The 15949-nt window shown below is 44.1% G+C and overlaps 1 protein-coding gene across 5 annotated transcripts in view; it reads right to left on the bottom strand.

The window, feature by feature from the left end:
• The window catches only part of DDX43 (DEAD-box helicase 43), a 62755-nt gene that overhangs the window by 7155 nt on the left and 39651 nt on the right, over positions 1–15949 (bottom strand). For 3 of the 5 annotated variants that reach the window (XM_043510509.1, XM_043510508.1, XM_038396180.2), the window contains exons 13-15: positions 12479–12588; positions 11586–11724; positions 6947–7034 (exon numbers count right to left, since the gene is read on the bottom strand). In XM_043510509.1, coding sequence (XP_043366444.1) covers positions 6947–7034; positions 11586–11724; positions 12479–12588 — 337 coding nt within the window. The remainder of the gene's footprint in view (positions 1–6946; positions 7035–11585; positions 11725–12478; positions 12589–15949) is intronic. The other 2 variants (XR_006279835.1, XR_006279834.1) reach the window with 1 other exon arrangement.

Raw genomic sequence — 15949 nt, 5'->3', positions numbered from 1 at the left:
GATGTCTTAGATCATGGGTCTCAAAATCCCAGCCTGCGGGCCATCTGGGGTCTGAGAACCTCCCCACTGCAGCCTGTGGAGGAGAGATGCAGGCAGACATGCTGGCAGCAATCTCAACTACAGGCGCCGCCCCCCACAGATCCCATTGGCTAGGGGAGAGGGACAGAGATAACATCACTAGTTGCCGGGCACAGTCAGCCATGGAGGAATCATCATTAGTTGCCGGGCAGAGTCAGCCATGGAGGCAGCATTACTTCCCCCCACCCCAATGAATACAAGTCAAAACATCCAACAGAACTATCTGATGCACACCTTGCTGCAATCCTGAAAGTTTCAACTGCTCAGTCACTGAGGCCAAACATCAACAAACTGACAGAACTGAAGCACATCCAGCTTTGCATGCAAGGATCACTTTTTGAATTTAAGGGCAACCTCCTGCCCCTTCCCCAAAGTCCTGCCCCACTCACTCCATTCCCCCCGCCTCTGTCACTCGCTCCCCCTCACCCTCATTCACTTTCATCAGGCTGAAGTAGGGGTTTGGGAGGGGGTGCAGGCTGGGGCCAAGGGGTTCCCAGTGTGGGAGGGGGCTCTGGGCTGACCCTGGGGCAAGGGGTAGGGATGCAAGCTCTGGGAGGGAGTTTGGATGCAGGAGTGGGCTCCAGGCTGGGACAGGAGGTTGGAGTGGAGGAGGGGGTGTGGGTGCTGGATCTGGGAGGGGGGGGTCAGGATTGGGGCAGAGAGTTGGTGCAGGAGGGGATCTGGGGTGCTGGCTCCAGGAGTGGGGTGCAGCCTTCCGCCAAGCAGCACTTGCCTCCGGCGGCTCCCGGTTGGCAGCGTAGCATGTCTACCACTAAGGCAGGCTCCCTGCCTACCCCGGCCCCGTGCCGGTCCTGGAAGGGGCCAATGCGCCCCAGCAGCTCCTGAAAGCAGGGAGGGCAGGTGGCATGTGGCTCTATGCGCTCTCTTCAAGCCCCTCTCTTCAAGCACTGCCCCCTCAGCTCCCTTTGGGCACAGCTCCCTGTTCCTAGCCAATGGGAGCTGTGGGGGCGGTGCTTGCAGGCAAGAGCAGTGTGCAGAGGAAGATCCCTTCCCCTCCGCCCCTGGGGCTTGCTGTCCGCTTCTGGGAGTGGCATGGGATTGGGGCAGGCAGGGAGCCTGTCTTAGTGGCAGCCCCATCACCCCGCCGGAGATCATGATTGACTGGGAGATCCTCTAGATCAACCAGTTGGTAACCACTGAATTAGAATATAGACTGAACTGACCAATTAATAATCTGAACCTTCAATCAAAGGGACTGCACTATACTGCAAACATCTCAAAATACTTTCCTCTGTCCACCAGCATCATCTCTGTTCTGCCCAGGTTCAGCTTCATCCAGGTATTCCTCATCCAAGCACTGAGCCATCTTGTTTGTAGTGGTATGTTCATGTTGTGAAGGATAAGTAGAGTGGTGTTTCATCTGAATATTGATGGCACTTAAGTTGATGTCTGACCAGTTCACCTAGTAGAAAAATGTAGATGATGAAAAGGACAGGAAAGAGCATTGATCCTTCTAGAACCGTATAAGTGAAGGGTTTAGTGGTGGAGAAGCATTACTAATTCTTGGGTGTGTCCCTCCAGGAAGGACTCAAACCATCTTAGTGCATTATCCTGGACTCCTGCCACGACTCCCAGGTGAGACTATGCTGTAGAGAAGTCCAGGATGAGAATGCATGTCTGTCCACTGACAGCAGATCATCCATTAGTGCTAATATGTCTGAGTTTCATGTCCTGGCCTTAATCCACACGGATGTATCTAGAATGTTAACTTCAGTTACATGAGCTTGTAGTTGGCCTTTTGCCAGTTTCTCTATGAGCTTGCTCTCGAATGGGAGGTTTGACACTTGGTGATCGTTGGCAAGGACTGAAATATCCAGAGTGGGTTTCTTCAGTGTTGTTCTGATTATTGCGCGTATGAAAGAAGAGCATCTCTGAATGAGGTGTTAGCACTTTTAGACAAGAGTGGTACCAGCTGTTCATGACTCTCTCTCTCAAGGCTAGGAGGTTGGCATTCACAAATCTTGGGTTGGGACTTCTCTAGCGTACCTAGAACTTCTTGAAGACTGAGTGTAATGAACTCTGGGAATATAACTGGGATGTTTGTTGGTGGACGGGTGCAGGCAGAATGGATCCATGCTGTTTGAGAAGGATTCCTAAATGTGAGAGATCTTCTCTGGAAATTCAGATGATAGTTCTTTGCAACAATTGTTGCTTGGCTCTGATGCAGACTGTAGGCATTTAGGATTGATGAAGTGATTTACCATTTTGGGGTAGGTTTTGGAAACCTCAGTGGAGGCTGATATGAAGGTTCTTTTGGCCTCTAATATAGCCTCAATAAGCTTTAAGAATGTTATATTTCATCCAGTTGGAATCAGCATTTGTTTTCCACCATCGGTGCTCAAGTTTCTGCCTCTTTCTCTTCATCCAGTGCAGGGCGTCTGAAAACCCAGGAACATCTGTGTGGGCCAGTGTGTCAATGGCCAAGACCAGCACAGAACAACAACGATTAAGACTAATATATTGTCACAGTTATTTTTAGCAAAAGTCATGACAGGTCATGGGGAATAAACAAATGTTTACAGGAGCCTGTGGCCTGTCTGCAACTTTTACTAAAAATAAATGGGGGGAGGGGCAGGGCTAGGTAAGGGGGAGGAATGACAGCTGAAGTCCCATTGGGGGGAGGAAGGGAAGATTGACAGGCAGAGTCTCTGCCATGGTGGGGAGCACAGCTCCAGCAGGGGGGCACAGAGCCCCCCGCTCAAGCTGGCTGCAAGCTGCGGGGCAGGGGCGCACCATCCTGGTTCCAGCCCCAGTTGCAGTACAGGGGCGCGCAGTCTCGCCTCCAGCCCTGGCTTCAGCGCCTGACAGTTGACGCCGAAGTAGTAACGGAATCCGTGACTGCTGTGACTAAATTTTAGCCTTAGTAATGATTCATCAAATGCTCAGTTCCTCTTCCTGTGCATGGGGTGCTGTTGCCCCTCACCAAGCTTTATAATATAGGTCCCCAAAATGTGGGGTGTGCCTCCTTAGGGGGGAAATGGAGGAATGTTGGGGGGGGAAATGGAGGGGCCCAGGCCAGCTCCCATGAGAGACAGGGTGAGAGCGTCACCCAGCCCTGTTCCATATCCCCAACTCTACTCCGGCCCCAGCTGTAACCCTGGCTCCACTCCCAGTACCAGCCTTGGCCCCCCCAACCGGAGCCTTGGCCCCACTTCCAGCCCCCAGCTGCAGGTCCATTCTTGGCCCCAGTCCCACCCCCCAGCCACTGCTCAGTTCTCAGCCCCAGACCCATGCCAGCTGCAGCCGCGTCAGCCCCCTTATTCCTGTCTGTGCCCCCCCTTAGGAGCTGTGGTCCTGCTCCTGGCCCCCGGAAGGGTGTGGAGAGGGTTAAGGGGGGCATGACCATGAAAAGTTTGGGGACTATTGCTTTAGAATTTGGAGTCCACAAGATTTTGTAGTCGAATCAGGATCATTTGTCTTTCTTATTGCCTGGATGCTGGTAAGTCTCTGACCATGGCCTTAATCAGGTGATGCTCTGTCCAAGATTGTGGCTAAACTGTAATGTCCTTTATATCCAGGATGAAGATCAGGTTCAGGGTATGTAGAGGCTGAAGGTCTCCTTTTCTGGAAGATGTCTCTTCCTCCGAGATTCCAAGCATCTCTGCCCGAAAAAGAAGCTCAGCCATGATCTTTGTGTGGTATAAGATTGAGGTCTTCTCTATTTCCTCTAGCTGCTGGTGTGTATACGCCTAGCAACTGGAGCCTGGGCTGGGATTCTAAAATGCAGAGCAACAGCTGCATTTGTGATGAAGAGTGCCAAGTCTTTGAAAAGGAGATCTTTAATTGCTGTCTGCACCCCCCCAACCATGCAATGTCAAAGACCATAGTTAGGATTCTATCCTTATGGTGTCAGAAGTTGTCATGAATGAATCATCAGTACTGCAGTCTCTGTAGCACCCAAAGATAGTGCCAAGGGTCCAGCACTGCTCCCTTGGGGGTCCAACACTGCTCCCTTGGGGGTCCAGCAGTACCTGATCCAGGCAATGAAGCCCCCTTAGACTGGGAGTAGTAAGGCCATTTCAACCACTTTACTCAGGTCTGCAGCAGGTGATCTACCTTTATGCCTCCCAGAGAAGTGATGATCCTTTCTACCCCATCCAAAGTTTACTTGGAGATCTAAACAATCCTACCAGAGTAGGATCTAGCCGTTGTATTGATGGCATCTAAAAAGTGGCCTGGAAAGAGGTTAGCACTACCAACTGCCCCTCAGAAAATTTTTCACTTTTTCTTGCTCTCCTGAAGAACGTTATTAGCAAAGTCTAAGAACTTGGACCAGTTCAAGTAATTGTATCTTACTGACAAAGGGTAATAGCAATTTTTAATTGCAGGCTAACTGATCAGTAATTAGAGACACTTTAGCCTCCTGCCTTTTGGTGTAATTTTTGGTTGCTACTTTTTATTTCTCTCATTGGCCACCATGACAAGAAAGTGAACCTGGTACACAAGGTATTATGTATACAATCTTCCTTCTGAGAGTATCTAAAACAGTTTATCTGCCTTCTTAGATGTCAGTGCAACTGATGCTTGAATATCCCAGATGTCCTCTGCCAGTTCCAACAAGGCTTCATTGATAGGTAATCCCTGGCGACTACGCATGGAGTATATCTAAGAGCTTGCAGGAGTTCTCCAGTACTACCTCCACAGGAGTTTCTATTCAATTTTCTATATGGTGGACCAAGTCCTGAAACTTTTGTAATTGGTTGAGAGGGAGCTGAAGGAATCATTGCCTCATCTCATGATGAAGAAGCAGCGGCCACAGACAGACTGAACACCCATGGAAGGATACTTTTCTTTTGATATCTTTGGTAGGTGCTCAGTGTGTTGCTGTGCAGTTTGAGAAACAATACCTTAAGATAGTACAGGAGAAATGGACCTAATTCTGGAGCAGGTGCAGATGCAGGTTGTCCCAGTTGTTGTAATCCCCAGGCATTCCAGTAGAACCAGCAGTCTGTTATAGAGGAAAAAGCCCAGAGCCAAGGTGGATGTCACCAAAAAAGACTGCCTGTCTCTGTAATCCCTAGATCTTGACAGAGCTCTCAAATCTGAGTTTTGAGGATCATATGAATATGACCTCAGGGAATAATCAGTATATTATTCTTTATTTTGATTTGAATCAGAGACAAAGAGACAAAGCACTCCTCATCCAGAAGAGGGGTTAACCTGTTTGGGGGGGTCTTAGGATCAACCCCCAAATGTGGCTCAACCTGTGTCGAAGAGGTACTCAGAACCATAGCAGTGGTGGTAGCTGGCACTGTAAAGGAGACATTCAGGACCAAGGACAGCAACAGTGACTCTGGTTCAGCTTATGCTCTAATAAATTTGTTAGTCTCTAAGGTGCCACAAGTACTCCTTTTCTTTTTGCGAATACAGACTAACACGGCTGCTACTCTGAAATCTGGTTCAGCTGATACTTGACCGTCTCCCACTACTGCAAATGATCTCAGTTCAAAATACATTGCCTTGAGAAGTGGAGAAGGGGGTTATAGCACCAGAATGAACTCTGCTGATGTGATTGGTACCAAATGAATCATCAGTACTGCAGTCTCTGTACCACCCAAAGATGGTGCCAAGGGTCCAGCACTGCTCCCTTGGGGGTCCAGCACTGCTCCCTTGGGGGTCCAGCACTACCTGATCCAGGCAATGAAGCCCCCTTAGACTGGGAGTAGTAAGGCAATTTCAACCACTTTACTAAGCTCCGCAGCAGGTGATCTACCTTTATGCTTCCCAGAGAAGTGATGATCCTTTCTACCCCATCCAAAGTTTACTTGGGGATCTAAGCAATCCTACCAGAGTCCACAGCCAGGATTCTCTTGGAGGATGGGGCTCAGCTGTTGATCTAAAGCTTTACTAGAGAGCACTTCTGGACCTAGGGTGAGTTTTTTGGGGTGGAAGGGGCAGGGAGGTTTCTTTGCTTGCACAAATCTAAGGCAGGCTACAGAACAATCTAAAAGGGAGTTTGAGGTGAGCCTCTCAACTTCTGGTCCTTTTTGAAGAAGACTACAGATGGAAAACTTATCAGATCTATGTCCTTTCTCTGAGACAAAATAAGCATCTTGTGTGGCCATCATTAAGCAGCATGAGGGAGGAGGGGCAGGTTTTAAAGTCAGGAGACTTGGTTCAGTTATGAGTAATTCCCTGTACCAAGGGAAAATATTTTCCCTTGAAGAAGAAAAATAATTATACCCAATATTCCTCACTGTACTATAATCCTAATTCTTGCACACATATTTACAAGTACCTACAAGGAAAACAGTTTACACAAATGCATTGAGGCCTGGACATTGCCAAGGTTTTGTCTCAGAGCCACAAGTAATAAGAAGAAAATTAGGGACAGCTAAGTCCGCTCCACCCTTTCAGCTTGTGAACTGAATAGGAGGACACTCAGGGTGACTGCATGGCCCCAGTGGATGCTGCTGGCCAAAAGACAGGACACATGCATACCCAGAGTGGATTACATATGGACAATCACGTCAACAGATGCTTTTTGGAAAACCCAGTCCACTCTCTTGTACAGTCCCTTTTCACTGCTCAGCTGTAGGGCTTAATTGAAGTTAGGCAGACTCTGCCATACTGAATGGCAACAGCCTGTCTTCTGGCTTCTCTTTTTACAACTGAGATAAAGTACCACTGCCAGAATGTCCAATTTGAGGATTTTTTTTTTTTTTTTTGAAGGCTGGAGGGCCCAAACTCCCAATTTTCCCAGTGAAACTACAGATGATACGGTTAAGAATGGGCTTCTCGGTAAGCTTCTCCCTCATGCTAAAAATACCATTTCAAATGGTATTTAGTGATATTTAAACAACTGAGAACTATGTACACCTTGCCATGCTAAGGTAAATATTCTTACTTGATTTGCTCGTTCAAGAATGCTGATCAGCTCAGATGCAATCCTCCAGTCATTCCTAGTGACAAGCGTTACAGCCTCCCCTGTGCGTCTAAGAGAAAAATACATTCTTACTCTTCAAGAGAAGAGTTGGACACTTCCTACCAGCATAGGGATAAGAAGCTAAACTTGTCCAAGGAGAGGAGAAAGTCAGAGTATTGAGATTTCAGAAATAAGTCTGCAATTTATAAATTAAGTTTTCATTAACAGAACTGGTGGAAAAGGCTAGACTCCTCAATGATGTTGCTTTTATTACGTAAACTGATTTACTGCTGCCCTATTAACATCTTTAGGCCTGGTACTTAAATCATTCATGTTAAATCAGTTTTCTACAATTCATTTCTGAATATGGTAGGTCCATATCTAAAATGGACCACTTTGAAAAAGGTTAACATTTAGTACAACACTAACAAAGAGTAATCTGAAGTATTCCAGAAAACTAAACATTGAGCACATTAAGCCAAACTCAGAAAAGCACAAAATGGACCCACAAGTGGTTGGGTGAATGCACACATTGCAAAAGCAGCCTGTGTGTTTGTATTCTGTCTAGCCTGAAACGATCTCTTCTCTTCTCCCAACGAATGATTCTAGTCAGAAGTAGGAATAATCTATTGGGGAAAATGATACGTTTAGTGACAATCGCAGGGGTGAAACATGGTAATAAACCATAAACACGGGTACTATAACCCAGCCTCTGTCCTGCTCCTGTCAGAGCTATTACTTGATAGAGTAACCTCTCTACTGGCCTGAAGCCAAAGAAGAGAGCAGACAACTTCTCTAAGCAATTTACAATAGCTTCAAGGCACTACCAGTGATTGGTGCGTTCTCATGCTGCTGGTCACTGGTTTTCAGAATTTGGCCCATGTGTCTCCTGTATGTTTTTTCCTCACAGAATGGAAATCTTGTGCATAAAAATTCGAAGCAGACATTTACTGTCACATTGCCTGGGCTAGGAAGAGACTGGACTTCGCTCTGCTTCACCTGTAGATCCTAAAAAATGTTTTCTAGCTTCATAGTTACTCCTCTCCAGCAACTGTAATGGATTGGTACATTTTTTTGAAAAAAGTTTGTAGCTATGCAATCAGATTTGGCAATCTGTGGCTGAATCCTCTGTCCAGCTTCTAGACTTTCAAACCTCTTTAGATTTCCTGGATTTGGCTGTATAGAGCAGAAACATATATACATTTAACGAGCTCACTGCTAAGTCTCATCCACATTAGGCACAAATGAGTTATCAGATGTTTTATATTCTTATGTATTGTCCATAAGAAACAAATTTGCAAGAAGACCAGTGCTGCATTAAATGTTCCGTAGACACTCTTACTACTAACCACTTATGTGTTTCATCTGTAGATCTAACAGCAGTTTACATAACCAGATCACCATTTTACAAATAGGAAAATGTAGGCACAAAGGTTATGCGACTTGCTGTACGTTAAAGAGCAACTGAATTTCAGAACTAAAATTCAGAAATCTGGTCCCATGATTCCTAGTCCATGTCTCATCCACAGGACCGTGCTGCAAGACACATTAACCACTTTCAAACTTTTTTACTTCCTCTTATTGCTGGAAAATGTCATTTATGAAATTTGAAGTATGAAAATCAATATGAAAGTCTGTACAGTCAGTTCTTGTTCTGCTTAATACTACTTTAAAAAGGATGAAGTTTACATAGTAAAGTGTTTTTTCTGACACTGAAATACTGTAACCACATACATTAATAGCTTAAAAGCAGTGCAATTTCCATATATAAAGAGATACAGATATGGAATATATATTTATTTTAAAAGAACAAATCTGTACAATACATTAAAATGAACTCCCTAGAATAAAATCCAAGATACATACTAATATAGAAGCATTAGGAAAACGCCCATCAACAAAGCTCCATCCCATTAGAGGCTCAGTACAGCCTTCTTAGGCAACCTGCATCTGTCTTATGTTGCCTCAGTAAAGCATCTTCATTAGCAGCTGCTGTTCCTTTTTGTTAAATCGGAAGTTCCCAAACTGTGGATCACAACCCCAAGTTAAGTAACTCCATCAGCAGACGAGGTTGCGGCAAACCCAAGTATGCAGAGGTTGCAGTTTTGCAAAATGGCACCCTCCGCACAGCAAGACCCATACATGCAAGGATCATGCCGCATAGAGGATGTTTTTAGCTCCGCAAAATGGCATCCTCCATAGTGTGATCTCACACACTGTGTATGTGCGTGAGGTCACACTGTGTGGAGAGTGCCATTTTGCAGAGCTAAATAACATCCTCTATGTGGCGTGACCTTGCACGTACAGTGTGCATGAGGTCACACTGCATGGAGGATGCCGTTTTTAAATGGCGTCCTCCGTGCTGTCTGGGGAAGCAATACACATGAAAGAGAGGTCATGTAATGGGAACTGCTGAGTTCATTCTTATATAATGGAATCATTTGTCCATCTTCTAGACTTTTAAGCCTCTTTAGGCTCCTTGGATTTGGCTGTTTGCAGCACCTGTTCAACTGTTTCCCCAAACTGCCTGCCACAATGAGGGTCACCACCCCGGGGGGTGGGGGGTCAGTCGGTGTGTGCGTGTCTCCCTCCCTCTCTCTCTCCCCCTTCATTATTATTTGATTAAGGCAGAATGGGAACAGGTTTAGAACCCACTGCCCTGCCAGTGACCGTCATGAAACTGGAGCACAATAGCTACAACTACCAGCAAGAAGTTCAGAAATAATTATGTTCTCAAATTCCATCTCCCAGTTTACTATGGAGACAAATACTTACTCTGTGATCTTTCATTTTACTCCTGGGGGAATTCTGCACCAAAAAATTAAAAATTCTACACTAAAATATTTGAAAATTCTGTAAAATTATATAATCATGCTAGTTTCAATTATTTTGGTAATTTGTTTCAAAATATTTGTCAGCAAGTATGTCTAACAATACAGAGCAAAAAAAATTCTGGTAATTTTTTTTGACAAACAGATTCCTTGCTAGGCATATTAATACAGAACTTTGTATAATTCATTTAAATTACAATATAGAACTGTATTTCCTGCACCTGTGAAAAGCAGTGCAAAGGCTTGGGGGAGTCAGAAGTAATGGAGGACTTGAGGGAGAGGGAAGGAGCCTAGGAGTGAACCTGGCGGGCGTTGGGTATGGGTGGCAGGTTTTTCTTTGGGGGTGTGTGTGTGGGATTGTTAGGGTGTTGGGAAGTTTCCCTCATGCAGACCCTGGTTAACCCCAAGCCTCTCCCATTCAGTCAGGCATGTCTGCCCCTGTCCCTGCACCCCTCCTCCCCATGGGTCTCTGCAACTGCCCTTCCCCATCCCCAAGCTCAACACTGTCACCCCACTAGCTCCTGAGACCATGCTCCAGTCTGTCCCTCCCACTAGCCATTCTGAACCCCAGTCTGTGATTCCCCAGCAGCTCTGTGTGCCCCACTCTGCCCTAACCTGGCTCCGCAGGCAGGGTGCTGTGATGAACTTCTACTCCTGGGGGAATTCTGCAGCACTGGGAATAGAATTTTGTATTTTCCCACGTAAAATATATTTTGCCTAAGAAATGCTGCAGTTCTGCTTTTTGTCCACCAGAGGCAGCTGTGGCACTAGAACAGCCAGCATGAATGCAGCTGGCTGTTCTCTTGCCACAGCAGCCTCTGGTGGGAAAAAGGCAGAACTGCAGGATTTAGGCAAAATGTTTTTTTAGCGAGAAAATAAAAAATTATGCGAGACAGAGGAATTCTGCACATCCGCAGATGTGCAGAATTCCCCCAGGAGTATCATTTGCAGTAAGAACAACTGACATCTTAATTTTAAGCATACTTCAAAACCACAATTATATCTTTAATGGAGAGAGATTTTCCCTATGAACTTAAGTTATTACACTGTAGTGATTAAATGGCACTTGTTTTACAGGCACTATGGGCACGCTTTTTATGGATCAAGGCTAAGAAGTAGTCAGAAACTAGCTGCAGTCTTTTTATGACAAACAACATGTATTACCAGATGCTGACAGAAGACTATATAGAAACTGTGTTTTTTCAGCATTTTATTTGTTTTGTTACATTTCTGGAGTTAATCTGGCATTCAAATCTCTCTCTTTGAAGCCAACAAGCTGCATGACTGTACTAAGGTGAAACTCTTGACATTCAAAGTGTGTTTGTTGATTGAATTCCTAGGGAGCTGACTGAGAATTTTATACTGTAGTTTATAATGTAGAATAGTTTTAAGACAAGGAAATATTAATCTAGAACATCTTCCAAAATATGACTACTCAGGTTTAAACCCATTTTCATTTCTTGTTCATAACCCAAGTAATTACCAACCTCACGCCAATCCCTGATGTGCCTTTTGCTAATTGATTTCAGAACACACAATGCCAGAAATGGAACATTAATATTTGAAATGTATCTTGGTATACACATCATACTCTGGAAGCATCATTTACTGTTGATCTCACATTGCATCAGCACTAAGATTTATATTATCTGTTGCTCTAACATCTTAGAAACCATATATTAAAAATATACATTAAATAAAAATGTAATGAGTAATCCTAAGTAGCAAGCTTTACTGTCATTTTTAAAAGATGAAAGAGAATTCAGTTGATACGTTGAAAAACCACTTACCCGGCTCGTCCAGTACGACCCACTCTATGAACGTACTCTTCAATGTTCCGAGGGAAATCAAAATTGAAAACATGAGTAATATCTTGTACATCAAGCCCACGGGATGCTAAATCTGTAGCTATCAGTATTCTCACTCTTCCTGCAATAAGCATGTATGGAAAAATATACATTGGTCTTTTATCTTGCTAATGTACAATACACAATCTATCCACCTTCAATGCTTATATGGCCCCCCATTATCCTAGTATTGGAGCACCACACAATCCAGTGTACTTAGCCTCTCAGCACGAAGTGATGAAAGTAATTCCTATTACTAGTATTTTATAGATGGGGAGCTGAGGCACAGAAAGACTTGCCGAAAGTCACATAAGAAATCTAGTTGATCAGCAAATTGAACCCAGATCGTCCAGGTCTCAAATTAGCATCCCAATGACTGGACTAGCCTTCATCTTAATGCCATTCTCCTTAGCAGGACACAATCATGGACCAGGTGGGTTTTACTACACGAAAACCACCGCCCAACAACAAACATTTCATACTCATATACCTTTCAGTCTAACAAAATACAGTTTTGTTTTTTTAAATTCCAAAATACAAGAGAGAAGTCAGCAGTACTTTAAACTGTCATCTCATTTTCACTCATGGTCATTTCAATTTTTAATGGATAAAGCAATAACTTATCTCCTCTTCCTTACCATGTTTTTCTAGTGCTAGTATTTGGTACATTAATACAATTAAAAATACTCTGGGTCTTACTCCCACACATTTAACATTGAAGTTATTTTACTCTTAACTGCTCTGTTACAAAAACTATTATGCTACTGGTGTGGATATTAAAAGTACAGACTGAAATTGCCAGGCTCAAGAGAATAGCATTCAAGGGCAATACTTGCCTTTCTTGAAGTCATCCAAAGCTTGTACTCGATCACACTGTTCTCTGTTGCCATGAAGAGACTGAACTGGAATTCCCTGGAGACTAAAATCACTTGATAAGTCATCAGCCCTAAAGTTAGATAAAGGTACCTTTAAATACTTTAACTATATGAGGAATGAACCATTAGCAAATAGGAATGCTTCTGTTCATAACTACCTCAGACAAAAGTCTGCTCTAGTTAAGAGGAGACTTTGTGACAGCACTGGAAATGAGCACCCCTAAGCAAATGTGCATTTGATGAACTCTTTCAAATGTCAATATCAGTATACTCATTCAAGTCAGAGATGTTGCCTAAGTTTTGAGGGGCAGCCTGGGAGATGAACTAGAGATGACTGTAGATACTCGTATGGTCCCTATCACAGTAGCATTTGAAAGCCTCCCATGTATTTATGGATTTATCCTTACAATACTCCTGCAAGACAGAAAAGAACTGCATCTATTTTAGAGGGCTAGAACTGAGGTACAGAGATTTAGGGACTACATAGGAAGTCTGTTGCAGAACCACAACAGAACTCCAATTCAATGGCTTACCCACAAGACTATCCTTCCTTGGGATCACCTTTAGAGAATGTGTGAAAAGAAAAAAATAATGAAGCCTACTTCACACCTTTAGTAGCTCAAGAGCATACTAAAAACAAGCAGATACAATTTCAAGATTTCTCACACTTTTGGCATGCATGCACACCATTTAATGGATTCCCTGATCCTTTAATGGTAGAAAATGCTTCTTTGGATCAGAGTGTACACTAATATTCTTTCTACAATGTACTTCATGAATACGTATTGTGAAGGTCTTGCTACTTTCAGCTTCAGCTTACTAACTTGTTAAATATTGGAAAATGTTTCAAAGTATTTAGAATATTTAACAGAAGCTATCTTTTTTCCTCTGTATTTGAAGGATAACTATTGGGATATTCCTCCTGGGGATCAAACAGTTTCATATTTCCAATAACTCAATTCCAAGTGAACATAGTTAAGAGAGGTTTCAGAGTAGCAGTCGTGTTAGTCTGTATTCGCAAAAAGAAAAGGAGTACTTGTGGCACCTTACAGACTAACAAATTTATTTGAGCATAAGCTTTCGTGAGCTACAGCTCACTTCATCGGATGCATCCGATGAAGTGAGCTGTAGCTCATGAAAGCTTATGCTCAAATAAATTTGTTAGTCTGTAAGGTGCCACAAGTACTCCTTATAGTTAAGAGAACTCACTGGCAAGGGGTGTTTTCCCTACCAGTCCAGGAGTGTAGCTCTACTTCAATGGCACACACATTAAGAAAGTGTTCTATTACTGAAAAATCTGTTTTATGTACACTCATCCCACATACATCAGCTGGACAGATTTCACTAACTTTTAAATCTGGGAAGGAGGCAGGTGCAGAGGCTTTTTCCCCAAATAGAAAGCCCTGGTCAGAGAATATTTCTCATCCCAAAATACCTTCCCACAGAATTCAGGAAAAACAATACTTTTAATCTTATTACAAGTCATTATTTATGAACTGAAAGTGCTGTATGCACTGCCACACACCTTTACTTTCTGTATAAATAGAAACCACAGACTTCCACTTATAACAGAACTTGCTTTCAATGAAATGGTTTCAGCTCTAAAATGCTACCTGCTAATGAAGAGATCTGATTCTATATCAGAATCAGAAATTTGGAAATGTGGGCCTGTCTTGTCTGGGAGAAACCTGTTTACCCACTCCAAGAATTGTCTAGTAAAACACATTTTAGTTCCACATTTCCTTCACATTTGTATTGTCCCTTGGGCATTTACCATATGTACATCAGGCAAGAATATTAATGATCAGTGTGTTGGAAAACCTAACAACGATACCTTACATGACACATATCAGATACAGTTTATGACATTAATGAACTGGGGCCCACTGAACTGGTTAGGCCAGCTGAAACTCACTACCAGATACCAGAGAGCCCCCTGCCCTCTTTAGGCTAGTCTACACTGGCAATGCTAAAGCGCTGCCATCGCTCTAAAAAACCCCACCTCCAAGAGAGGCGCAGCTCCCAGCACTGGTGCACTGTTTACTCTGGTGCTTTACAGCACTGAAACTTGCTGTGCTCAGGGGGGAGTTTTTTCACACCCCGAACGAGAAAGTTGTAGCACTGTGAATTGCCAGTTCAGACAAGCCGTTACATTGGGATGCTGTTAGAGCCACATACATGTGTAACTTAAGTTGCCTGTATTCATTGCATTCTCATCACTTATTCTTTGTACCTTTACTATAAAGAAAGATTCTACTGAGTTTTGTTTATTCAGCTTTTATAAAGAAATGTATTCCTATTACTGGTATTACAGTAGGGTTTAGGAGCCCCAGTCATCAGAGGTAATTGTACTTCAATAGCAATTTGCTATGCAAACCTGGAGGCAGAAGAACAAACAACCTGCTTTCAAAATAGGTTTAGTTTCTTTCTGTATTGGTGAAATAACAGAGGCAGTTAGGACTGCTCTGCCCTTGGTGTCCTTGGGGGAATGTGTTTAGATTGCGAAGATCCAGTATGGGATGCCAGCTGCCTGACTTCTTCTGAATCCAGAAATAGTGAGAGTAGAAACCCTGTCCCATGTGCTGGGGAGGGACCAGTGCTATGGTTCCCAGTTGCAGAAGAGGACTTATTTTTCCCCATAGAATAGACTTGTGAGAGGGGTCCCTGAAGAGGGAAGGTGGTAGGATGGGACAGATAGTCAAGGAAGGATACTCCATCCCCTTCCTATCTCTAGAACCCACTTGTCTGAGGTGATGAGACTAAAATGGGAAAAATGGAGCTAGTCAGTCGCCAAACTTTTGGAATGGCAGACATGGTGGGGATGACTGGAACAACGGAAAGCTTCTCGGGGCCTTGACCACACCTTCAGAATTGTAGCTTTGGTACTGGTGCATCAAATGCACTCTGATGGAAGAGTGTGTAAGGCCTTGGTCCTTCAGATGAAGCAGGTAATCCAAAAATCAACTGGACTGAAGAATACAAGGGGGAAATGCCCCATTCAGCTGCCCAGTGGGAAGATTGCGCAGGCTACCTCTAGGTGGAGCGCCCACTCGTGGTGAGAGGAGAAGTCCCTGCTTAGCTGATCCGCCAACGTGTTCTTGATCCCCGGGAGGTGACATGCTTCTAGATGGATTCTGTGGTGGATGCAGAAATCCCAAAGACGGAGTGCCTCTTGGCATAGGGCCGAGGATTGAGTTCCTCCGTCTGTTGATATAGAACATTGAGGCTGTGTTGTCCGTTAAGACTCTGATGAGAGGTGAGGAAGGAAGACTGCGCATGCCCTGTGGACTGCCCTGAGCTCTTTGACGTTTATGTGTAACGTCATCTCTTCCGGGGACCATGTACCCAGGCTTTGGAGATCGAGGTGTGCCCCCCAACTGAGATCCGAGGCGTCCGAGACAAACTCGGCCGAGTGGGAAGGGCTGTTGAAGG

The sequence above is a fragment of the Dermochelys coriacea genome, chromosome 3 (assembly GCF_009764565.3).
Source record: "Dermochelys coriacea isolate rDerCor1 chromosome 3, rDerCor1.pri.v4, whole genome shotgun sequence".
NCBI classification, from domain to species: Eukaryota; Metazoa; Chordata; order Testudines; family Dermochelyidae; genus Dermochelys; species Dermochelys coriacea.
Note: the sequence above shows the minus strand (reverse complement) of the source record. Positions and strands in the feature narration are given on the sequence as shown.